This window comes from Pipistrellus hanaki (assembly GCF_964339955.1).
Source record: "Pipistrellus hanaki genome assembly, chromosome: 2".
Lineage (NCBI taxonomy): Eukaryota > Metazoa > Chordata > Mammalia > Chiroptera > Vespertilionidae > Pipistrellus > Pipistrellus hanaki.
In genome coordinates this window covers 41571980-41597325 of record NC_140504.1, presented here as the reverse complement: position 1 = coordinate 41597325, position 25346 = coordinate 41571980, and the positions used below count along the sequence as shown (strand labels likewise).

Here is a 25346-nt window from a genome sequence, read left to right as displayed (position 1 = left end):
AAAAGACAGCTGAGATAGAAGACATGTTTTAAGCTGATGGTCAGGAGACCCAAGGTCTGGCCCTGTGCTGTCACTAACCTTCTGAGTGACCCTATAGATCCCTACTTTCCTCCAGACCTCAGGATCCATATATATAAAATGAGAGGTTAGGATCAGAGCAGTGGCGGCAGTAGAATCATCTGGGGAACTTTAAAACATATTTGTGCCTGGGCCGTACTCTCATAATTTAGCTGGTTTGGCTTCATGCCCCGGTATTATTTTTTTTTTTTTTAATTCCCCAGGTAGTTCTAATGCATATCCACAGTTAGGAAGCAGCATGATATGTCAGTGCTTTTACAACCTCAGTGTGCCTAGGAATTACTCGAGGATCTTGTTAACATTCCCAGATTTCCCTACTGAAAGCAGATTCTGCTTCAATAGGTCTGAGGTGATGTTCTGAGAATCTGCATTTATAAGCCATTTCCAGGTGGGGCTGTTGTTGCTGGGCCAGAGACCACAGGCAAGAGGAGTAGCCAGTGAGCACAAGGCTCTTTGTGGACCCACTTTGGCCTGTCTGGAGCTCACAAACTTTATGGGTTTAAGGGGGTGCTGAAACCCTGTTAAAGTTGTCCCGCCTTAGCTTTGGTTGGAATAGGCAGATAAAACCACAGATTCAACTCCTTGTCTTCAGATTAGAATATGAGTGTCTGACTTGAGGTTTTGAAATGCAATGGTGAGGGGTGCCCTAGAGCAGTGGTAGGCAAACTTCGGCTCGTGATCCACATGCGGCTCTTTGGCCCCTTGAGTGTGGCTCTTCCACAAAATACCACCACATGCAGGCGTGCATGTACAGTGTGATTGAAACTTTGTGGCCCATGCGCAGAGTTGGTTTTCGGCTCTCAAAAGAAATTTTAATTGTTGTACTGTTGCTATTTGGCTCTGTTGACTAATGAGTTTGCCAACCACAGCCCTAGAATAATCTGAAGGCTCAAGACAGGTCAGGGCAGTCCAGGGCAATATGTATACACAATTCTGTTGTTAGGCTCCAACTGGATTTTGACGGCGGCTCACTGCCTCCACCATTCGCTCGATCCAGAGGACCCAATCCTCCACGACTCTGACCTGCGCAGCCTTTCTCACTTCAAAATCATCATGGGTGAGTAAGGAGCAAGGTGAGTAAGGAGCAAGATTATTCCTGAAGCCAATTGTGTCCACACAATCATTCATCAGGGCAAGACCCCTGAGATGAAGAACCAGCTGAGACTGAAGTCCAGGGACCTGAGTCTAAGCTCAAGGCAATGATTTACAGGTACAGGGACCATGAGCAAGTCATTGAAGTCTAGGCCTCAGTTTTATAATGGGGAAATAAAGATCCCATCTAGATAAATTCTATAGACACTCAGAAAAATAAATAAATAAATAAATAAATAAATAAATAAATAAATAAATATAAAATAAAGACACTCAGACTTCTATGAATCCATGCTTTCAAGTCATGGCCTGTCTTGTGATTTCATGAGTCATTCACATACAATTCCATCCCAATACCACCAGTTTGTTCAATTTACTTCCCTGCTAACACTATGCCAAGATCTAAGGACATAGCATAATTAAGACCTAGGTCCTGCCCTTAAGGAGCTTACAGTCTAATAAAGGAATAAAATATAAGCATGGAGACTTCTAGTACAAGAGAAAAAGCAATAAGTTCTATAGGAGAAAAACAGATAAAATGTCATGGGAATTCATAGAAAGAAGACTTCTAACTTCTAAGACTTCTAAGAAAAAATCAAACTCAAGAATTGGAGAGGCTTCATGGAGGAGGCAGCACATGATCCAGAAGGGTGCTTATATGATTTGAACATGTGGTGATGAAATTTGGAATGGGTATTACAAAGCAATGAGATCAGCCCATGAAGAAAGACAGAAGTAGAAGTCCATGAGAATTCATGGGGAAGAGCAGGTAGGACAGGATTGCTGAGGAAAGGTGAATAAAAGAGTTAAGGTTGGAAACGTGGACTGGATGAGATGGAGGGCTGACAGGAAGTAAAGTGTGACCTTATTCTCTGTGCCTCCATGCCTCATGTGCCTTCTTCTTGACCAGGTAAACATTGGAGACAGCGGTCAGACAAGACTGAACAGCATCTAGAGGTCAAACACATCTTTCTCCATCCCCAGTATGACCCCAACACATTTGAGAACGACATGGCTCTGGTGGAGCTGTCAACGGGCCCGGTGCTGAATGACTTTGTGATGCCCATCTGTCTCCCAGAGAGTACCCCGGAGGAAGGTACCTCTTCCCACCCTTGGCCCCACCTCTGCAGAGCAGCAGGTGCCTCCAAAGAGACTTCTTCTCCAGCGTTGGTGAGGCTCTGGTGCCAACAAAGCCAGCTGATGATGTCTGCATGATTCCTCAGCTGCCTTCCCTTAAACAACTGTCAGGCTGGTTCCAAGATGGCACATAGTTAATAGGAAGTACTATATCGGTCAGAGTCCAGATGGGAAAACAGAAACTAGACTAGTTATTGTTACGGAGAGAATCTAACATAGGGTCCAGGAGGACTAGAGTAGTAATGGGGGAATGCTGAGATAATAGAGGTAGTACTTGCAGGAAGAAACTACTGCTCCTGGGGCTGGAGGGACAAAGGGAAAAGGTTGGAGTTACAGAACCTAGAAGCCTGGACAGGGACCCTTGGAGCAAGAACTCTGACTCCTGTGGAAGAAGCCCCATTAGGGAAACAACTGGAACCAAGCACCACCGCTGGGTTAAGAAACCACTGTTGGGGGAAGGGGTGATGTCAACAGTAATGGCAAGCCTTCCTGGAAGTGCCCTCTATTTTCAGGATCCCCCTGAAAAAGCAGAAGTGCCAATTCATCTGTAGGGTTACAAAACAGAGTATAGAAGGGTAAGTTTGGAACTGAGGGACAATAGATTTATCACAGCATAGACTCGCTCCCCATGCTACATTTCCTAACTGGTTGACCTTGAGGAAGTTGCTGAGCCTCAAGTCCCTTGCCTCTATACTGAGGATAATACCCCATGGGGTGGTCATTATATTTAAATGAAATACTATATTCAAATGTATCCAACACAGAGTGAGAGTCCCATCAGGGCAGTTAGCTTCCCTTTTATTCTGTTAGAAGTTCAGGGGTGCCATGTTACAGCTAAACTCCTTCAGTTCAAAGAAGTTATAAAAAAAATGGCTGAATGAAATTTGAGAAGTATTAGGTAGAGTAAGCCAATGTGAAAGGCATGCCTACCATATATAGTTGCTTTATATTCATTAACTTATTTACCACTTATAAAAGTATTCTGAGGTGGTATTATAGTCCCATTTTTCAAATGAGAAAACTGAGGGTCATCCAGGTGATGTGACTTACTCAAGGTCCAGCTTGTAAGAAGCAGATCTGGGGCCAAGAATCCAGGTTTTTCTTTTTCTTTTCTTTTTAATACATTTTATTGAATATTTTACAGAGGGGAAGGGAGAGGGATAGAGAGCTAGAAACATCGATGAGAGAGAAACATCTATCAGCTGCCTCCTACTGGGGATGTGCCTGCAACCAAGGTACATGCCCTTGACCAGAATTGAACCTGAGACCCTTCAATCTGCAGGCCGATGCTCTATCCACTGAGCCAAACTGGTTAGGGCTAAGCTGAACTTTTTATTTTTTCCACCTAATATGTGCCAGTACTGTTGTAGGCATAGGGATACAGCAGTGAACAGGACAGATGAGATGACTGCTGTCATGGAGTCTAGGTTCCATGCTAGTTGGGAGTGGGAGAGAATAGACAACTAAGCAAATCAGCTAATGATTCATAGAAACAAATGCCTAGACCTCTGTTGCAGGTTACCTCCAACCCAGCAGTCTCCCTCCTCACCAAGCTGGCTTTCTCTGAGGGATCAAATTCAACCCTTCCTCCTCAAGCAGAGGGTGATGCAACCTTCTAAAAAGCCCACAAACAGTCTCTCTTCTCCTACTGTGTCTTCTCTCCTCCAGGGACTATGGTCATCGTCAGTGGCTGGGGGAAGCAGTTCTTGCAAAGGTTACCAGAGACCCTGATGGAGGTAAAGTTTAACTTATGCCCTACAGAGAGTGACACCCCTGCTCTGCATGAGACCTTCCTGCTCCATGTTTCCCCTTAGGGCACATGTGTCAAACACAAGGCCCGCGGGCCAAATCCAGCCCGCCAGGCCTTGCAATGTGACCCGCACCGCGCTGTCATCACTACACTCCGCTGTCAGTTTATGACATTGTCAGTTTATGACTGTTCAGTAAACCATTCGGCCCGCGATTTAGGCTGGATTTTAGATTTTGGCCCCTTCTCTGATTGAGTTCGACACCCCTACCTTAGGGACTTGGAGGCTGGAGCAGGGAGTGGTTGAGAAAGACACCAGAGGTGAGCACACACCTCAGTGTTCATTAACACTTTGACTCCCATCAAGCTTAATCTGTTTGTTCTGCATGTCATGGATCTCTAGTCTCTAAACATTGTTGACTGTTTCTGTAGCATATTAAAGACTCAGCTCATAGAAATTTTTGCAGAAAATAGCAGGCTTGGACACCCAAAAGGATGGTCCATCTGTACAGAATAAAGACTCACATTGCAGATTAAACAAGAATGAGCCAACGAATAAGCTCTTGAGAGCTGCAGTCCTTACAATAATGAACTTAACTATTGGCATTTAGAATTTCACATTCACATCGATAATAATAAAAGCATAATATGCTAATTAGATAGGACAGCTGAACAACCTTCCAGACATCATTCCGGACGTCCTTCCAGATGAAGCCACTGCAGTGGGGGCCAAGCCAGAGGCGGTTAGGGGCAATCAGGCAGGCTGGCAGAGTGGCTAGGGGTGATCAGGCAGGCAGGTGAGTGGTTAGGGGCGATGAGGCAGGCAGGCAGAGTGGTTAAGGGTGATCAGGCAGGCAAGCAAGTGGTTAGGAGCCAGTGGTCCCAGATTGCAAGAGGGTGCAGGGCTGAGGAACCCCCCCTCCCATGCACAAATTTCGTGCACTAGGCCTTTAGTCGTTACATAAAAGAACACTAAACTAGACGTAAGAAACCATGGCTCCTAGTCCTAATTCCTGCTAACTTGCTGGGTGAACTTAAATAGGTAATTTTCCTCTGTGGACTATAGTTTGGTATCTCAAGCTGCAAAGTCAGGGACAATACTTGATGTCCTCCAAAAGCTGCCTGGCTCTGATATTGCTGGGTTCTATGACTGCCACAGCTGGTTTCTAAATCCTTCAACACATGTTATTTTAAGTACTTTAAATTTTCAAATTTGCAACAGCCATTCTCTCTTCATTTATTAAATCCCATGTTATTATTTGGTGCCTCCCATGTACTAGACATTGTACTAGCTACTAGGTATGATGAGGGATAAAAGGACAGATCTGGTTCCAGGACTCTTTGGGCTGATAGTCAAGTGGGAAATACAGACAGTAGTTACCAATGTTATAATTGTGATGCTGGAGAAATGTGGAATGCTCCTGGATGTATAATGGGAGATATGACCTTGTCTTAGGGGCTCAGGATGACTTCCCAGAGGCAGTAATATCTAAACAATAAATAAAGGCCAATCAGGCACTTAACAGTTTTCTCACAACTTCCCTGCCCTTATTTCCTCTCCCCACTTATGTGGGAAGGCCAAGGCCCAAGAGCGATCTGAATATCCTCTGGTCCCTTCCCTGCAAAGGTCAACAGAATCTGTATTTTGGGGCCATATGACCCATTCAGTTATTGGTTTGGCTGAACTAAACTCATAAGTTTCCTTGTTTTAGTCCACACATCTATGCTAACATTTAGCTTCAACCTGAATCAAGGGCAATGATAATGACAACACCTCACTTTCAGGTATCAATTTATTACCTCAATGCAAAATCTATAATAATAAAAGCATAATATGCTAATTAGACCGGACAACCTTCCAGATGAAGCTGGGGCTGCGAGGGAAGCCCAAGTTCTGGCTACCTGCTGGTGGCCCAAGAAAAGCCTGAATCCCAGGTGCTGGAGGGAAGCTGGTGCTGGCAGCTGGGGTGGGGGTGAAGGGTGGGGGGAGGAAGGCCTACTCTTGCACAAATTTCGTGCATCGGCCCTCTAATATGCTCCAAGTTACATAAGACAGAAATGGACAAGATACAGACCTAGTGTCTAGAAGCTCATACTGTAGTGAGGGAGAACGTCAGTAAATGCTTGCTGCAAGGTGAGCATCAGTAACCCTACAGTACTAATATTTATACAGCATTCATAGTTTACAAAGCATCATATATCTGCAAATCCATCTCCTCTTTGAACTGAATTCAGTTTTCCTCCATAGTCTGTGTGGTTAGTATGTCAAATATTATGACTTCTATTGTTCAGATGAGAAAACAGTCACAGAGGTCTGAAAATCAGGGATTAAGCCACATGACTTAGGCCCCCAGTCAGTAATGGTAGGAAAAGGGGAAAGAAGACTGACCATAAATTTTGCATACAGTGCCATATTTGAAATAATGCATGTGCTGGGCAAGTATGATTACCAGTTTACAGATGAGAAAACTGAAACTCAAAGTGGGCAAATGACTTTCCCAAGGTCACACAGCAAGTTTATGACTAAGACTATACCTGATCATGGATCTGCTGATACTCCATGCAGTATTTCTTCCCCTGCACCATAGGGCAATTTCTGAGATCAGGTCTAAGGTAGTTCCAAGCTCCTCCAGCTGGGGAGCAGCCAACTGTAGGGGGTGTCATAACAGCAAGGATACCTCAGCCAGGAGTGGGGACCAATGATGGCCTTGTATTTCAGATTGAAGTCCCAATTGTTGCTCACAGCACCTGCCAGGAGGCCTATGCCTCACTGAAGAAGAAAGTGACCAGGGACATGATCTGTGCTGGATTCAAGGAAGGTAAGTCAAGTGATTGGTATATAATAATTTGATGTCTAATTCATGCATTGAAGTGGTGCAGAACCCAGGAATGGAAGGGCAGAACACCTGGGAGTCTGGTAGGCTAAACAGGAAAGGGGTGGAAGGGGGGTGGGGTGTTCATGAGAGGGAGGGTTCTGCCAGAGGAATGACGTCAGAGAGAAGAATGCTAAGAAATTTCCATTACTCCCTTCTCCAAGTTCACTTTTTCACCTATGAAACACAAGAATCCTTAACTGGCACTTTCTAAAATCACTGAGCTCTCAGGAGCCCATGTTTGAGGCAAATGATCTGCTTGCACCCCCTTGTGCCCAATTCTCTGAACTACAAGTTAGCAGTGGGAAGAAAGAGGCTCCTTTGGATTTGGGGCTAGGGAAGGGGACAGATTACTTTGACTTGCGTCTCTTTTTTTATATTTAGGGGGGAAGGATGCCTGTGCGGGTGACTCAGGAGGTCCCATGGTGACCCTGGATAAAGAGACAGACCAGTGGTACCAGGTGGGCATAGTATCCTGGGGCAAGGACTGTGGAAAGAAGGACCTCTACGGAGTATATTCCTATGTCTACAGCAACAGGGACTGGATCCAGAGAGTCACCGGTTTGAAGAACTGAATTCAGTTTTTCACCACCTGCCCATGGTCAGTCAACAGAAGAGGATAATTACTTGACGCAAGACACCTTCACCCTTCACCTGCCTCATTCAGCCCACCCATTCCTAGCCAATAATGGAGTCATCTCAGCCCCCTTTTCACTCTCTTTTGAGAAGCAGAGTAGCTGAGTGATCAGAACACAGGGCTGAATCCAGCCTCCATCACTTACAAGTTTTACAACAATAGACAGGTGACTTCAACTCTTTTAACCTCAGTTTCTTTGTCCATATTCTGAAAATGGCATGCCTTACCTACCTCATAAAAATTTGATGAGAATCTAATTAATTAATATATACATAGCACATAGCACAGTGCAGGCATAAAGTAAATATGACTTAGCAGAATATGAGTATGTCTACAAGGCAGGCAAAATTCTCTTACAAATCCTGGCTGGGCTTAGGTCTGATCAGTGTGTACTCTTTCTCTCAACCTTAACTATCTTTCATCTGCCCCCAAATATCCTATGCTTCTTTGCTACCATGCACCTTTCCAAGCCCCAATCCCTGTCCCCGCTAAAAATGTAAAAGAGAGAGGATTTTAGTCCTATAGCATGTCCCACAGCAATGCATGAGTTAGACACCTAATTTTGAGAGTGCCTATGAGAAGCAGGGCAAGGAGGGAGACTGGGAATGGTTGACAGACACCAGGTTTTAGAACCAGCTCTACCCTTAGCTCCCTGTGTGGCTCTAAGGAAGTCTCTTCCCCTCATCCCAAAGGACCCTCCCAGCCCTGACAATCCAGGACCCAGTGGGGCCATTTTTTTTTTTATTAGTTAAAGCCAAAGTAATTAAAAGGCCAAAATACCTTAAGGTTCAATAGAGTTTTGACAGAAAATACTGCTGCTGCAACACCAAACCCTAGTTCCCAAAGACATAGCTCAGCCAAAATGTTAGTCAAGGGATCTTTCCTTATTACTAAGCAGAGCATCTGCTCTATGCCCAACCTCCTTCCTTTCCTGAGAACCTGAGCTGCACAAGGTCAGCCCTGAGAGACTAGACTCAGGCCCCTGAACCCTTTCTCCCTGTGTCCACAGCTTACCCCATGCAGTCCTTCTGATTCCTCACCCCTGTTCCATATCCTGTACACCCTAGGCCAGGGGTCGGCAACCTGCGGCTCCGGAGCCGCATGCGGCTCTTTTGAACCTTTGCTGCGGCCCCCAGCAGGTCCGACACTAGCAGGGCAGATAGCAGGGCGGGGCGGGGAGCTGTATCACTTATGTCGCAATGGTTTTGCGGCTCCGAGGTTTTTTTTTCCTTCGAAAACGGGTCCAAGTGGCTCTTTATGTCTTAAAGGCTGCCTACCCCTGCCCTAGGCCCACATGGTCATAAGTATTTCCCACATAGTCCCCTTGGAGAGCCAACTCTTCTCTAGGGAAGCTCCCAGAGACCTCATCCCCTCCAGAACCTGAGACTTAAGTCTTTCAGGGGATCAGAAGCCCCAAGTCCCTGTTTGGTCCTATCAATTTTTGTCTTCATGGAATATTTTAGTTCTTGACCTGCTCTGCAGCTGCTAAAGTCATTCAGGGTCTCTTTCTGAAAGAAGATATAAGGCATGAGACTTATGGACACTGTCCTAGGCTGATAGCTCAGGATCAGCAGTTCACAGCCTGCTTCTGGTTCTTTTTTTTTTTTTTCTTTTTTTTTAAATATATTTTATTGATTTCAAAGAGGAAGGAAGAGGGAGAGATAGATCAGTGATGAGAGAGAATCATTGATCAGCTTTTTCACACCCCACACTGGGGATCAAGCCCACAACCAGGGCATGTGCCCTGACCAGGAATTGAACTATGACCTCCTGATTCATAGGTTGACACTTGACCACTGAGCCATGCCAGCTGAGCTACTTCGGGTTTTGTGTTCTGGTCTTTCTACCTCTCTGTGCGCTGCAGTTTATTCTATAAAGGGAAGATCACAGTAGTACCCAACTCCAGCAGACATTTGTCAAGCAAGCTGGAGCTGTTTCATACACCAAAAAAGAAGTGTAATGCAAAGTTTGGAATTGCCCTAAGTCATTCCAAAACTCCATACTTCTCTGACGCACAGTACTGTCTGGCAGTCCCCATGTCCCAGACTGTGCTGACTGCCCCAGAGACTCCTGAGATGAGGGAAATATGCCTCCTACCTTCCAGGACCTCCAACAGAGGGAACTGGCATACACAGGTGACCACCATGATTAGAATGAATGAACCCCACCCACTGCGATGTGTGGGAGCAGCATGGAGACATTGGAGGGGGAAGCATCAGGAAGGCATCCCAGAGGATATGGTGCTGGAGCTGAACCTTGAGGAGGGTGGGTACTTCCACAGGTGAGACAGGAAGGCCTTCCAGGAGGAAGGAGAACAGAGTAAATGTCCCCTCAGGCTTTTCTCAGATTACACTATCTTCTTTCACAAAAATGGCGTGTCTGGTAGACCAATGTTCTGATTCTGGAAGCAGACCAACAATTAAAGGGACTTTCTCTTTAAAGTGAGACAACAATGGGACTTGGCCTTAGGATTTGTATGCAAATACTGATTTCCCTCCACTAATCAAAAGGAGAGCATTCCTATGAAACCCTCAGAAGTCAAAATAGTGTAAAGTGAAGAAACCATTACCTTAGGACACATATTGCTAACAGGATGCATAAAATAAGTGGAGGTACAGTAACAGATGCTCACAGACACAGTGCAGAGCTATGGTGCCAGATGCTGAGGTGCTGTGTGAGTTTCCCAAAAGAAGCTTAGCGGGACCACTCTGGCTACTTTTATAGCAGCTGCTGCAAAACAAATGCTGAACACTAAATTTTGCTTTTCACATTTTTTTCTTAAAAGTGAAAATTCTCTATGAAGCAGATGTTAATGTACGTCTTTTGTGAACGTGAAGTGAGATAAAGCAAACTTTCAAAAAGTGGGGATATTTGTACTGACTTATGGCTGGACATAGTTTATCCCATCTGTTCTCCCATTTGCAACTTCACCCTTAATTGTGAGCAGATGTCTGACTGTGCTGCGTAAGACTGTATCAGCCCCTGCACTACTGCCAAGGTCCAAGAAACTGAAATCTCTCACAGAGGCAGAGGCAGAGGATTAGAGTGTCTGTAAGGACCATCTTGTCTAATTCCATGACCCCTTTCTTGAACATTTCTGGAGATGGGAAACTCACTACCTCCAAATGCAGCCCATTGTAACTTCGAAATGAACCCAAAGATCTTTTCTATGAAACTAAAACCCACCTCCCTAGAAGACAGGGGGTTTTTTTTTGTTTTGTTTTTTATAGCTAAAGCTATGATTTCATACCATGGAGGTTGTTATTTTCAGTAAGCACCATGCCAATTTCATTAGCAACAGAAGCTGTTGTCCTTGTAGGTGACTACACATTTGTTCCAATAAACATCTGCCTTGAGTCAAAGCATCCTAGTTGGCTTGTATGTTGTCATGCACTGACATTTCATCCAACATTTGTCTGTATCTGATTAGGATCACTGTACCATAAAAAGAGAGACTATGATAATATCGTATTATCAAAATAGTAGCATGTCTTAAGTTTTGCTGGTCAGTTCTGATTGTTTTTTTTTTTTTATAGCTAAAGCTATGATTTCATACCATGAAGGTTGTTATTTTCAGTAAGCACCATGCCAATTTCATTAGCAACAGAAGCTGTTGTCCTTGTAGGTGACTACACATTTGTTCCAATAAACATCTGCCTTGAGTCAAAGCATCCTAGTTGGCTTGTATGTTGTCATGCACTGACATTTCATCCAACATTTGTCTGTGTCCGATTAGGATCACTGTACCATAAAAAGAGAGTCTATGATAAGATCGTATTATCAAAATAGTAGCATGTCTTAAGTTTTGCTGGTCAGTTCTGATTAAATACCTTGTCCTACTGTTCCTGTAAATTATCAATATATCTCAAGATGTCAATTTTTCAAGGTCAAATTACATATATTGATTTCATCCAAACCCAGAATAGAAAAAAAAAATTTTCCAGATCATGTGTTCAATTGTTTGGTTCAGAAAATGTGGCACTGTATCTATGAGTGGCCTGTTATGGATTGAAGTACATTACTTCCTTTATGCCATGAGCTAATATTTTCTGGTGACAGATATCTAAGAATCAATACAACCAAGAAGTCCTTCAAACAAAGGAAGGCAAGAATCAAGGATATAAAAATCCATACCCCTCAGTTGGCAGAGGTGGTGATCCATTTGGGTCTATAATAGGCTTGAAACTAAGACACTTAGGTTCTAATGCAGCATAAGTTGACTCCCTTATCCACTTAATTTCTCCATCTATAAACTATTAGCAGAAAAAAAATTCTCTGAGGGTTTTTCAGGAAAATGAGCAAATAGAAAAGAACTTTGGTGACTAAACTTAGCTCACATGCAAAAAAATTGTATGGGAAATAATCACTAACATTTTTGATCACTTACTATCTGATAGAAACTACATTAAGCTCTTAAACAATTCCCTAATTTAATCCTCCCAATAACCTGTGATGAATATACTATTACTGTTATTATACCCACTTTACAGGTGAGCAAACTGGAGCAGAGCAAGGCTGAAAATATGGCCCAGCCTAGAAAGAGCAACAAATTCACATAGTGTTCAAATTTTGGCTTTTAATACTCTTCTCCAATAAAAGAAACTCCTTGAAGAAATGGCTTATCCAGGACTAGAGCAAAAAAAATGTTCCCTGCTCTAATATGGGTATTTTTCTGGTACAAGATGAGCCTAAAACATCTTGGATTAGAACTTAAGGAAGTGCAATGATGGAGGGATGACAAAGGGATGCAGGAGCCAACTAGAAGAGCTCCAATGGCCAAAGCTGGAATAATTTGAGCAACCAAACAAATAAAATTGTATTGTATTATAACTCAAAACATAAAGTAAATATCCATGAGTACATACTTATATGAATAAATTCTGGATACATAAATAAATGGGGAGAATAGATGACTCTCCCATGAGAACGCCAAATAATTTATGTAAATTATTTGCTCTAAAGGAGCTGGAATAACTTTCCATCCCTTAAGTGTGGGCTGCATATAGTGACTTCCTTTCAAAGGGTTCAATATGCAAATGGGGGAGGGAAAGAATAACTTTATAGTGGAGAAACCTGACTGAACACTACTTTAGCCAAGTGTCCACAGTTAATATCAACAGTGATGAGTCCTGTTGATAGTATGTGGCCTTGATAGGCTGTGGTGAAAGTGGCACTGCATCTTTGTGCTTTTTCCTTCATCCGCAAATCTCATAACCCCAGTCTAATCATGAGAAACAAATCAGAAAAATCCCATTTGAGAGATATTCTAAAAATACTTGACCAATGTTCCTCAAAATTGTTCAGAGCATCAATAATAAGGAAAGTGGAGAAGCTGATACAGCCAAGAGGATCCTGTAATGCAGTGTTTCCCAACCTTCTCTCATGATGAGAATCACCTGGTGGAGTTGTTAAACTACAGATTCCTGAATCCCAACTAAGAGGTGCTAAACTAGAATTTTGGGGAGCATATAGGTAAAATTGTACAGAGCACTAAGTTAAGTATACAATTTTACCTATATGCTCCCAAACATTCTAGTTTAGTACCTCTTAGTTGGGATTCAGGAATCTGTAGTTTAACAACTCCACCAGGTGATTCTCATCATGAGAGAAGGTTGGGAAACACTGCTGTAATGGGTTGAAGTGTATTGCCCCAAAAGATATGTTGAAGTCCTAATCTTCAATGCATCCAAATGTGACCTTATTAGGAAATAGGTTCCTTGCAGATATAATTTGTTAAGGCAAGATCATACTGCAGTATGATCTGGTTCATATTAATCCAATATGACCAGTGTCCCCATAAGAAGAGACTCGAGAAGCAGACACAAGAGGGAACACTGTGTGACAACGAGGGAGAGATTAAAGTCCTGTAGCTATAAGCCAAGGAATGCCAAGAAACTGATGACAATCACCAGACACTAGGGTCAGGCAAGGAAGGATTAATTCTTACAGGTTTCAGAGGGAGCCTGACTCTGCCAGCATTTTGATTTCAAACCTCTAGTCTTCAGATTGTGAGATAAGGCATTTCTGTTGTTTTAAGCCATTCAGTATGGGGTGCTTTGTTATGGCAGCCTTAGGAGACTGAACCAAAAGCTAAGAAGGCATGATGACTAAATGTGATATGGTACCCTAGTTGGCCTCCTGGAACAGAAAAAGGACATTAGGTAAAAACAAAGGAAATCAGAAGAAAGTGTGGACTTCAGTTAAGAATAAGATATGAGTACTAGAGGCCCAGTGCACAAAAATGCATGCAAAAGTAGGCCTTCCTTCCCCCTGGCTGCCAGCACGGGCTTTCCTCTGGTACCTGGGAATTATAGATTGATTTATTAACTGTGATAAATGTACCAAACTAATGTAAGGTGTTAACAATAAGGAAGACTAGATGCAGGTTATATGGGAACTTTATGTACCATCTTTACAATTTTTCTGTTAATTAAAATAATTCTAAAAATAAAAGTGGGTGTTTTTTTTTAAGGTGTGACCCAAGATCTTGCAGTTAGGAGATGGAGGGACTGGGATTTGAAACCAGTTCTGATGGACTCTGGAGCCCAAGCTCTTCCTACACTGATTCTGCACCAGGGTTCTCAAAGTGGGCTGCACAAGGAGTCACCTGGGAAGTTTCAAAAACCACTGATGTCTGAGCCCCGTCCCAGAGATTCAAATATAATCAGTCGGCATTGGAGGTGGGGGATTAAAGTTCCCCAGATAATTCATTTTGAGAACCACATTTCCAGGTGACCCTGCTTGGTGTGTAACCCCTAAAGAATGTGGGCAGCCTCCATTACCCAAGCTCAGGTCTTTGTTTTAAGTCACACAGCTGGTAAGAGGCAGCAACAGTGTGGGCACCTGCTGCTCTTAGCCATGACCCAGAACTTCCATGTGACTCTCAGCCACACCCACGCTCAGAAATGTCTGCATTGTTTTCCTGGAAAGAAGTCTCTTTTACTCCACAGTATAACCTGAAGACAGGGAGGCATTCCAGGCATGGGGTATTGCACTTGTGAAAGAAGGGAGGTAAAAAGACAGTAGTGTTTGGGGGAAACAGTGACTTGATGTACCTGGAGAGCCAGACAAACTGGGAGAGAAAGATCTGAAGTCTCAGCCTGGGATGCACTGCTTGGTTTTGGAAATGGGGAGACATTTGAAGTTTGGGGACCAAGGAGAGACATGATCAAATGAAGCATTAGTGCAGAGTAAGCTGAAGGAGAAGAGGCACAAGGTAGAGAAATGTAAGATGACCTGTGAACATCAGGCAAGGGACTCCCCTGGCCCTGAACTAGGTTAGGCCTGTGGAAAGAGAACAGAAATCTGCTTCCTGTGGCTCTGAGAACCTAGGGCTGGACCTTTAAAAAAGCCGGTTTTAACAGTTTCCCAACCTCTGCTAACACTTCAGGATGAATTAGTAAAGAAGTAGAGAGGAAACAGGGCAAGGACTCAAACCCAAAGCTGGTAATGGTTTTCAGGCCCCTGCTCTTTCTGTGGCTGCTGCCATCCATGCTTGTCACCAGAAAGGAAGGAACTGGGTTCTCTGAACCTGACAGGAGACAAGCAAGGCCTTTGTAACCAAATCCTGCATCTGGTATGTGTTGGCCTTTTTTCCAAGAAGATAAGAAAAATGTCTTTTAAATGCAAAAACACAGGCTCAGTTCCCAGCATTGAGCTTCTGATCACAGGAAAAAGATCCAAGACCCTTTCAACACTGAGGCCAATCACAAGGCTCCAAGTGAGTTCCCTCTGAGGAATGGGGCATTAAGACAAGCCAGTGTTATGACCAGAAGGTATGTCAAGTCTGGATCGTGCCCAAGGTGAGCATGTTGACTAATGAACAGATCCATGTGGGTGGGAACATATCTTCCCCATCAACATCTGCCAGTCCCAGTGGAGGCCTCTACAAAGTCACAGGTTGTGATCCCCAGTCCATACCAACAGGCCAGCACTAACCAGAGCAAGCTCCAAAGACCTGAGGGGTATGTGTCGATGCAGTCCAGGTCCAAGTCTCAGAAGATGCTGACTTACTTTGAAAGTGAGGACTCTCATCTCCCCTTGAGCTGTTTATCCTGTTACATTATTCCATGTCGCCCATCTCGCCCATCTCCTGGGACTTTCTGGTTTATTTAATCCCACTCAATAAACACTTACATGTGCCCCATGCCTGTCACTGGGATCCAAAACAACAGAATCTTTCTTTTAAACAAGACTGACAACATCTTCCTTTGGTCTTAAGTTTGCATGTCCAGTGCCTAAATCCATGTTGGAAGTCTACACCTCCCACTAAGTCTTTTAATTTTAATTCATTTAAAAATTATTAAACACTTCAAACACACTGAGAAAAACAAGACAAAAATCCATGTCCTGCTCAGACTTGATGAAAGCACATGTCCCAGGCAAGGGACATGGACAGAATTCTGGTCCAAAGAGTAAGTTGGTTCCAAGAGAGAGAAGGTGCTTTGGACAAGTGGAAAGAGCCCGGAACCTCAGCTTTGAAGACCTGGGCTCCAGTCCAAGATCAGCTGCCTAATGGCTCTGAAAACTCAAGTGAATCATGCTCTCTGTGCCTAAGTTTCCACAGTTTCTCTATTGGTTTCTCCCTCTTTCCAACCTCTCTTCATGGAGAGCCCCAGCGCTCTGTATAAATAGCCCTACCTAATCTCATGACTTTAATATTATCTAAATGTTCATAACTCCAATTTTATCTCTAGTTTGGGCCTCTCCTCTGAACTGCAAGTGTGAATAGTCAACTGCCATCTTGGTATTTCTCACCTTTACTGTCTAACAGAATGCCTAAAACACATCTCAAACTTCACATGTCCAAAACCAGTCTCCTCATCGTGCTCCCAAACCTTTTCCTACACAGCCTTCCTCATCGCAGAAAATGGTAACTATATTTATTCTTCCAGTTACCCAGGCCAAAACCTCAAGGCTTCTTTGATTTCTCTATCTCTCAGACCCCATGTCTGAGTCATCACCATATCCTCTCAGCTTAGCTTTAAAATAGATCTTGACTCAATTCTAGTTGCTGTCACCTTAGTACAGACCACCACCCTGGAATGCACCTTTTTCATTATTCCATGGTTGAAACCCTCCTGTGGCTTCTTGTCTCATTCATTAAAAACCAATGCTCCAACCCCCATTACCACTCTGACCCCCATTACCACCTACAGTAGTCATGACTATTAAGCCTGAACTGCACTCCAGCCACATTGGCCTCCTCACAGTTAAAAATTCTATCTTCTTTGCCGGGACCGGTTTGGCTCAGTGGATAGAGCGTCGGCCTGCAGACTGAGAGGTCCCGGGTTCGATTCTGGTCAAGGGCATGTACCTTGGTTGCGGGCACATCCCCAGTGGGGGGTTTTCAGGAGGCAGCTGGTCGATATTTCTCTCTCATCAACATTTCTAACTCTCTGTCCTTCTCATTTCCTCTCTGTGTAAAATCAATAAAATATATTTTTTAAAAAGTTTTAAAAATTCTATCTTCTACTTCAGAGTCTTTACACATGTCATTCCCCTTATTCAATTCTTTCATCTTTTTTCAAATGTCACTTTCTTGGTGATACCTTCCCTACTTACCCAATCAAAAACTGTAATTCTATTTCCCGCTCTTCCTATCCCCTCTGCCAACTTTATTTTTCTCCTTGCTACTTAACACTAATACACCACACATCTTACTTATATTGTTTATTGTCTAGTTCCTCTACTATCCATAAGGTCAGTGATTTAGTCACTTTGCATTTCACTATATCCCCAGAGCCTAGAACAATGCCTGATACATAATATGTACTCATTAAACATTCATTATAAGTTAATATTGAAAATAGGTAATATATTATGTCCTCATAATATAGACAGATGTGAAAATATCGGGCTTATTTTAGAAATGAGGAGATTAAGACTGAAATTCCATCACTACCACCCAAGTCCTTATATAAGTCAGTATCTCTCAAGGTAACTGCCTTTCAAAATATGAATATCTATAGAGAAGTCTAGTCAGAGTAAGATTTATAAAAGTTTGCTTCCAGGATGGAAAGGAAAGAAAGGTGTGGCTATTTAGTTAAGAGGGTCAAATTCCAAACCAACCTAAGCAAACTAAAATCCTGGGGTAACATCTAGATGACCTACTAGAGGAGTCAGGGTCAAGTCACCACCCTAAATGCTCAAGGATAAATAGGAATAAGCAACAATCTGTGACAAGGTCAGAGCTAGCAGGGATCCTTCAGATCATCTTCCCTCTTTGCTTTACAATTGAGGAAACTGAGACTCAGGGGGGAAAGAACTAAGTCACCCAAGGTCAGCAGCCTACATATCTTCATAATGGCTAAACCAGGGCTGAAATCCAAGTTGCTCAGCTCCTATATTAGCCTCACCCACCCTCCCAAGAAGGTCCAGTGACCAAATAGCCATACAACAGGAGGATTTCATTTCCCTTCTGCATGTGGCAGTACCCACACAATGCCAAAAATGACTCCAAAGGAAATTCCTTAGCTGGAAGTCCTACTGAGAAGCAGAATGGATCTTGGAAAAGAACTAAATTCCTTCTGGGATATTTCAACCAGTGGAATGAAGCCCAGAAACCACTGCTGTTTTCTGTTTGGGGAGATTTTTTTAAATATCTATCTTTAAAGAATGAAGAGGGACTACAATGCTGCTAGAAAATAAAGTATTTGCTTTGAAATATATTGAGGAAAAGAAAAGAAGGGACTCTACATATATTAAAATAGACCAGGTCTCAGCCTTGTGCTGGGTAATTAACTCTTGCCTTTAGGATTTTCCTAAAACATTTACCATCAGAGCTTAAACTCACAAAGAAAAAGCCTTTCTGGACTCAAAATGGGGAGAAGCTGTCAATTGAAAGGGAAAGGGGAAGGAGAGGAGGAGCATGTGCTCTTTATCAGGTAACACCACAGACAATGCATTATTTATTTCTTATCATTGCCCTCCAAGGCAGATAGTATTGTTCCCATTTTTGATGAGGGGGAAAAAATGAGGCTGAAGAGCTTAAGTAACTTGCCTAAGGCCATACAACTGGTAAGCCAGAGAGCCAGGGATCAAATGTTTCTTAACCCCAAATTTCAGGATCTTCCCTTACTTCATGCTGTACTATGACATTCAAGTTCTTTACTTTCTCTAGCCTTCGGTTCCCTATCCATGACATTAGGGCCCAATATAAAGTATCTAATATGTCTTACAGCTCTGATGGTCTATAAACTTAATCTGTTGACCTTAGTGATTTAAATTTATTTATTTATTTATTTATTTTGTTGTTGTTGTTGTTGTTGTTGTTGTTCTCAATGCTCCTAACCCCCAGGAAGAGTTCTTCCACTGGGCTGGTCCCCAGTCCCTATGAGTTTGAGGGAAGTAGCTCAAGGCAGCACTTCTTGCTGACCCCACACTGAGTATTTCAGCCTCCAGAACTACAATCCAGTGCCTGAAGGTCTCCTCCCAACTGGAACATCAAGGTCATTGCACAGAAACTCCATTGGGAGAGGTTTGAGATCCTGAAATATCCCTGAGGAGTTCATTTGTAACACCTAGGGTACATTCTAACAAGTCCATTGTGTGGCAAGTGGCAATATGTGCAAAGAAAGAACTGTCCCAGAGAAGTCTCTGCCAAGACAGGACAAAGCTCGTGAACAAGCCTAGAACCCCCATCTATAGCAAGTATCAGGGAGACAGAGGGGCCTCCATAGGTTGTAGACGTCTTCCTATAGAGCAGGACGACCTAATGCTTTAGGAAAGAGTTCTGGACTAAAAGTAAAACTAAGCCAAAACCGGTTTGGCTCAATGGATAGAGCGTCGGCTTGGGGGTTGAAGGGTCCCAGGTTCGGTTCCGGTCAGGGGCATGTGCCTTGGTTGCGGGCACATCCCCAGTGGGGGGTTGCAAGAGGCAGCTGATTGATGACTCTCTTTCATCGATGTTTCTAACTATCTCTCTCCTCTCTGTACAAAATCAATAAAATATATTAAAATATATATATATTAAAAATAAAACTAAGTCAGGGTTAGAATCCTCACTCTGACACTATCTGGCAGTGAGATCTAAGGATGTCACTTCCACATTGGAGTCACATTCTAGCAGGGAGTATAGTCATAGACAAGTAATTATAACAAAGTTTGATAAGCATCTGGCAAGTATGGTCAATTAAATAATGTAGACTTTCAGAACAATATAAAGCCAAGGTTGAAGACAGGAGCTGGAAAGATCAAGTCCCCAGGGTAGGGAGTGGGAGTAAGAAGCTGAGCTGTAGTCCTAGAAAATCCAAAGCAGGTCATTAAGGAAATCTCAGGGCTCATTATTACAAGATCAGGTGTCAGCAAAAGCCTGTTCCTCAGAAAGCATTGTACCAGACAGCACAGGTGAGTTAGCTGGGAGTCTTATTCTAGTACAGATATTCAGACTCATGCCCAGAAATTCTGATTCTAATGGTCTGAGGAGGAGGCGGGGCACTGTTATGTCTTTAAAAGCTCGCCAGGAGTTCTCAAGTGTAGACAAGGCTGAGAACTTTTGTAGTAAGCAAATATCTGTTAGTGCCCATTGGATCCCAGCACCCAACTCAGGGCTTGCCCGATAGAAGGTGCTCAGGATATGTGATCTGAAAAAAAGGAATGAATGCTGTGTGACTGACGCAAAGTCACCAGCCAGTTACTAGAACTAGAGCAAGGGCAGAAATAGGACTGACCTTATACTGGTTCCCTGATCAAGGAATTCTTGCGTCCTCTTGACTATGGACACATTGGCCCAAACCTTGAAGCTGGAGGGAGATAAAGCCTTATGTGGGGACCACAGAAAAGAGAAAGAGTGGATAGAAGATATACAACAGTCCATTACAGATCAGGGACTGTACAGTGAGTGAATCTTAAGCACACATTAATGACTACTAAGCCTGATTGAAGATATCCCATCTTTATTAATGTATCCCATCTTTATATAAGTGGACCTCTTCCCTTCACCACTATAGATGGTGATTATTTTCCATTAAAAAGGGGAGCAACGGGCGAGGAAATAATGGAGTCAAGTTATTAAGAGAGGTGAGCTGAACAAGGAACCTCAAAAGTGCAGGGTGGCATCTCACCTCTCATTTCTGCCTTTCCCACCCACCCCACTCCGTAGCCTTATTATCAGAAGTCTTCTCTCCTCTCACTCCAAACTATAGTGCATCCCATTTTAAATAGATGTAAGATCCACATATCTATGCACTTGTATATGGGCACATCTTTGATGCTTCCTCTCTTACTAATGACCCCTATCCCTGTTACTCTAGGTAGGTAGTTGATTTTGGGGGAAAGGGCCCATGCTTGGCCAATGTAAAAACCTCTCAGTGAAGATTTCAGCAGAGTCCAGGAGACCAGACTCCTGATCTTATGTTCCAACCATCAGAACTTCTGAGAATCTGTCAGACTTGGTCCCCTCTAAAGACCCTTTGTTATGGTGGAAATTCATTATATTTGTTTCTTAGGGATTCTACCACTCTACTTTCTAAACCTCCCCTAAACTCTCTGCCAGTTCAAATACACTGGGTCAGATGCCCAGCTTTATTGGACTCCACTCCAAGCAATACCACTGAGCCAGGTAGACCCCAGAATTCGCCCTGAGTGGAGGGAAGCTGGGGGCCTAAAGAAGAGAAGCAAGGGACCCTGTGGACCCAATAGCAAAAAGACAAACCAGTGCCTAACTCTCTCTCTTTTAAAGGAACCTCTGCTGTGTGCATGGAGGCAGAGCTGTGGGTGAGGCTCAGACATTAGGTAGAGGCTAATTTAAGGCTGCAGCTCCAGATGTGGAAGACATGAAGGGTATGGTGTTGGGGAAGGGGGTAATAAGAAAACAGGGATGCACTCATCACTGAGGAAAGGCCTTTGGAGATCATTTAGTCCTGTAGTTTTCAAACTTTTTTTAAAAAGCAGTTGGCCTTGCCAAAACCGGTTTGGCTCAGTGGATAGAGCATTGGCCTGTGGACTGAAGGGTCCTAGGTTCGATTCCGGTCAAGGGCATATACCTCGGTTGTGGGCACATCCCCAGTAAGGAGTGTGCAGAAGGCAGCTGGTTGATGTTTCTCTCTCATCTATGTTTCTGGCTCTCTATCCCTCTCCCTTCCTCTCTGTAAAAAAATCAATAAAATATATATTTTTTAAAAAGCAGTTAGCCTTTTTTTATATATACAAATTTTTTAATGGAACTCCAAGATGAAACTGTTCTGATTAAAGCAATAGGAGGAGGATGCATGGTTTTTCCAGGATGACCCAGACATACAATCTACCTTCCAATTCCAAAAGTCACCTATGCAGAAAATTGGGGCCCTGGGTTTCATTTTGAAAAACCAATGATCTAGTCCAAACCCATGATATTATACATGGAAAAGCTGGGTGAGCTGTCCAAGGAACCCGCTGAGTCAGTGGCAGCACCAGTGCTAGATCTTAACCCCACTCCCAACCCAGATCTCTCTGCACCCCTCAAACTAGCCCCCTGGCCTTGGGTCCCTAGAGTTCCCTGGGGCCCACCATGGGAATCTTAGACGGAGCTGCTGAAGGAGAATTGCAGGTAGATGATCAGCAGCAGGACCGTGGCCCAAAACAAGCACCAGGGAATAGAGCAAAAATTGGTGCTAGAACCCGTCTCAGCTTGCGGTTTGGAGGGACTGGGTGCCGGCTTGAAAGTGTAGATGGCCGCCTCCTCCTCCAGCAGCTTCTGGCTGGGCTTCCAGTGCACGATGCCCTCCTGGCAGGCCTCGCAGAACTCACTGCGGTGCCTCCTGTTGTCTTGGCGGCTGGCCACGTGGATGCGGTAGTGGCCACCACGCTCGCCGTAGCACTGCTCGCGCAGGCTGGTGATGAGGTTGTCCACCAGGCTCTCGATGTTCTCCTCCAGCATGCTGGACTCGTCCAGATGAGCCGTGCCACACTCGTAGCAGAGCTGCTTGAAGACGCGCATGCGTACTGAACCCGCACGCTGGGCCCGGTCCAGGTACATGTGGAAGAGGATGACCACGTGGGGCGACTGCCAGGTGTGCCAGCACCAGGAGCAGTGGAACCTGCGTGGATAGAAGAGAGGTAGGAGGAGAGAAAGGACTGGAAACAGTGGAAACAGCCATAGGAAATTGATGAGGGTCAATAGGCAAAGCATGGAGGCAGTGTGTTTGTGATCCTTTAGGTCATTAGCTTTCCCCAGGTGGCTGCTCAGCCCGCCCCTTTGTGTGTGCTGCTAGGCCCAGAGCACACTCTTTGGATGCACCTGGCATCCAACAACTCTCCGCCAGTCACTCAGGCCCACCTCTGCGGTGCTTTGTGGAGGCCTCAGCTCTCTCCATCCCAATGCCCTCAGGCCTTGCCCTTGGGCCTTGGTTTTGGCACCTTTCCTCCTCTGTAAAACATGCAAGGGCACTAGATGACTGGAGGCACACTGCATCAAATAGGAATCACATGATCTATCCGCACATTCTTACCTGTCAACATTGACTGTGAAAAGGCTAGACCTAAGTCAGGAGAAAATAATATTATTATCACTTCTCAGCCTCCAGCCAGAGACAGGATTAATGCATCCCAAGGCCTGGAAGTGCAAGCAATCCTGGCCCAGAATGAGCACACTGGGGCCAGCTGGGATCACAGGTCACCAGACTGGAGGAGCCACAGTCCTCTCCACTTAGCCCCACAAGCCTTCCAAGTCTTTGGAGAAGCTCCTGGGCTCTGCCAGGAAGTGTCCAGCCTCTTGGGCCCACAGAAAATATCCAGCTCTTTGCACCCCTTCCATCAGCCAATTGAGGAGCATCACATTTTCATTCTCATCTCTTCTCTTTTACTCATATCTTTGAGGACTTTTTCCCCTCTTTCAGACTAGACTACAAAACTTGGATTAGAAAATGTCAAGACCTTAGAAATCACCCAATTAACTCTTTGTTTTATTCTGAAGCAGAGAGAATAAGAAAGCAATCTTAGACAAAGAGCCAGTACCCTGCACATAGCAGGTGCCCAATGGAAAGTTCTTGAATTGAGTTAAATAGACTGAACCAGGCCATGAAGAAAGGCCTTGCTTCTGACTCTCAGACTGCCCACTTAGTCTCCCTATTTTATGTCCCAAAGATAAGTTTTTATATAATAGACCCATGGACAAGAGTGATGGAAAGTAATCTCGAATACTATTGCACATACTTAGGGGCCTTTATCAAAATGAAGATTCTGATTCAGTAGGTTTAGAATAGGATTCAAGTTCTTCATCTTTAACAGGTTCCAATGTGATTTTGATGCTGCTGGTCCAGGAAGCACAAGACAAGGATCTAGGCTAACCCCTCCTTTTGTAAATGGGAAAGTGAGGTCCAAGATGGTATTTGAGCTGCTCAAGGGCCACGGAGCTAAGAGTAGACCCAGTTTCTACACACTTCTTGTATTCAGTATTTTATATTAAGTCAAGCTGAATTAAAGAGGTTGAAATAGAACTGTCCCAGGACCCCCAATAGACCTTAAGTCCTCCTCCTCTTAACCATTTCAGACTATATCCAAAAGTATGTAAAATGTCAGAGTTTAGAACTAATTAATATGTTCCACCTCTTTTCTAGAAGGGGAAACTTGGGCTTGGAGACGAAAGGTTATACAGGTGCTCATTGGAAGAATGGGAAACAAATTCAGGTATCTCAACTCCCAGTTAGGAACTCTTTCTCTGCCTCCAGTCTACATGGACCCAAGAGTGAGACTGACTCTTACTTAGTGCCTGGCTTCTCCATATCTCTGTTTCTACGGGAAGGTGTCCCAGTGGCTGCCTGCAGGACCTTTAACCGATAAGACTACTCACCTGCCGGAGGCATGCAATTCCAGGTACTGCTTCCAGCCAGGGGCCAGCACATTGTGCTTGAGGTTGGGGTCTATAATGAGATCCCAGCTGTCAGCCGGCTTTGCCACCTCCATCTTCTCATAGAAGGCTTTCTTCCATTCACCTGTGGTCACGCTTTTACACATAGTCTCGTCAGTGGTGAGGGAGGGCAAGCTGCACCTGAGTGAGAACACGGAGAGTGAGGGCAGGTGCAAGGTAGGGCAGCGCAGTCTCCACGGTCTAAAAATCCTCATCTACAGGACCAAAGAAAGCAGGACCTGGCTCCCTCCTTTGTCCGCAATGGAACCTGTTTCCAAGGCAACCCGGCAGGGCCCCAGAGATAGAGCTTGGGGAGAAGGAAGTCTCTGGAAGGATGTTTCAAGGCCCTGAGGCTGCAAATGCAGGATTTGTGTGTCTAAGTCACCTAAGATAGAATAGGGGTCCTGAAAGGGGCTGAGCTTCAGAGCATCTCACTCTGGCCTGCAAAGGGCATGCAGAGATGAGGACCTGTGAGCCAGCTCAGCTTCACCTTGCTGTCCCTGGAGACATCATCAGCATATGGCTGCTATGGTAACCATGATGCCTTAGGGAGCCTAAGAGAAATAAGGGATGAGAAGATTAAACCTGTTAATAGATGCAGCAATAATAATAAACTCTCTCTATACCTTCACCCATCCTGTGACCAAGACTTTGCCATTTATAAAAATTAGTGGAGGTAACTTGACCCACAGTTTTTATTGCTGCTATACAGATTAGGAGCCTGGGCCTTACCTAGCTTATACTTGGTAGAGCTCCTATCCAAATCCAAGTAATTAAGCCCCTACAAATGTATTAATTTATTCATTTTAAACATACTCATGTGGCAGGCTCTCAGCCAGGTGTTTGTAATTGAGTATGTACTCACTAACCAGAATGCAACAGGATCTGTGCTATGACAACATTTACAAGAGCAGTCCTGTGCACACAGGTGGGAGCCATTGCATCAGCGGGGCGGAG

At 44.1% G+C, this 25346-nt stretch overlaps 2 protein-coding genes across 3 annotated transcripts in view; one reads left to right on the top strand and one right to left on the bottom strand.

The window, feature by feature from the left end:
- Nucleotides 1-8051, top strand: part of MASP1 (MBL associated serine protease 1) — a gene marked incomplete at its 5' end in the record, with an annotated part of 59065 nt that extends 51014 nt beyond the window's left edge. Inside the window, 5 exons of one of the 2 annotated variants that reach the window (XM_084875644.1) lie at nt 1022-1135; nt 2081-2266; nt 3976-4043; nt 6800-6873; nt 7312-8051. In XM_084875644.1, the coding sequence (XP_084731770.1) occupies nt 1022-1135; nt 2081-2266; nt 3976-4043; nt 6800-6873; nt 7312-7336 (467 nt within the window). In that variant the 3' untranslated portion in view covers nt 7337-8051. Of the gene's footprint in view, nt 1-1021; nt 1136-2080; nt 2267-3975; nt 4044-6773; nt 6874-7311 lie in introns of both variants that reach the window. The other variant, XM_084875643.1, reaches the window with a different exon arrangement.
- Nucleotides 8052-22061: 14010 nt separating this feature from the next.
- Nucleotides 22062-24604, bottom strand: RTP1 (receptor transporter protein 1; the record flags this gene model as incomplete). The annotated part of the gene is made up of 2 exons (XM_084872855.1): nt 22062-22581; nt 24333-24604. 2 exons carry the CDS (start codon nt 24602-24604, stop codon nt 22062-22064), a joined length of 792 nt encoding a protein of 263 aa, XP_084728981.1.
- Between the last annotated feature and the right edge of the window lie 742 nt (nt 24605-25346).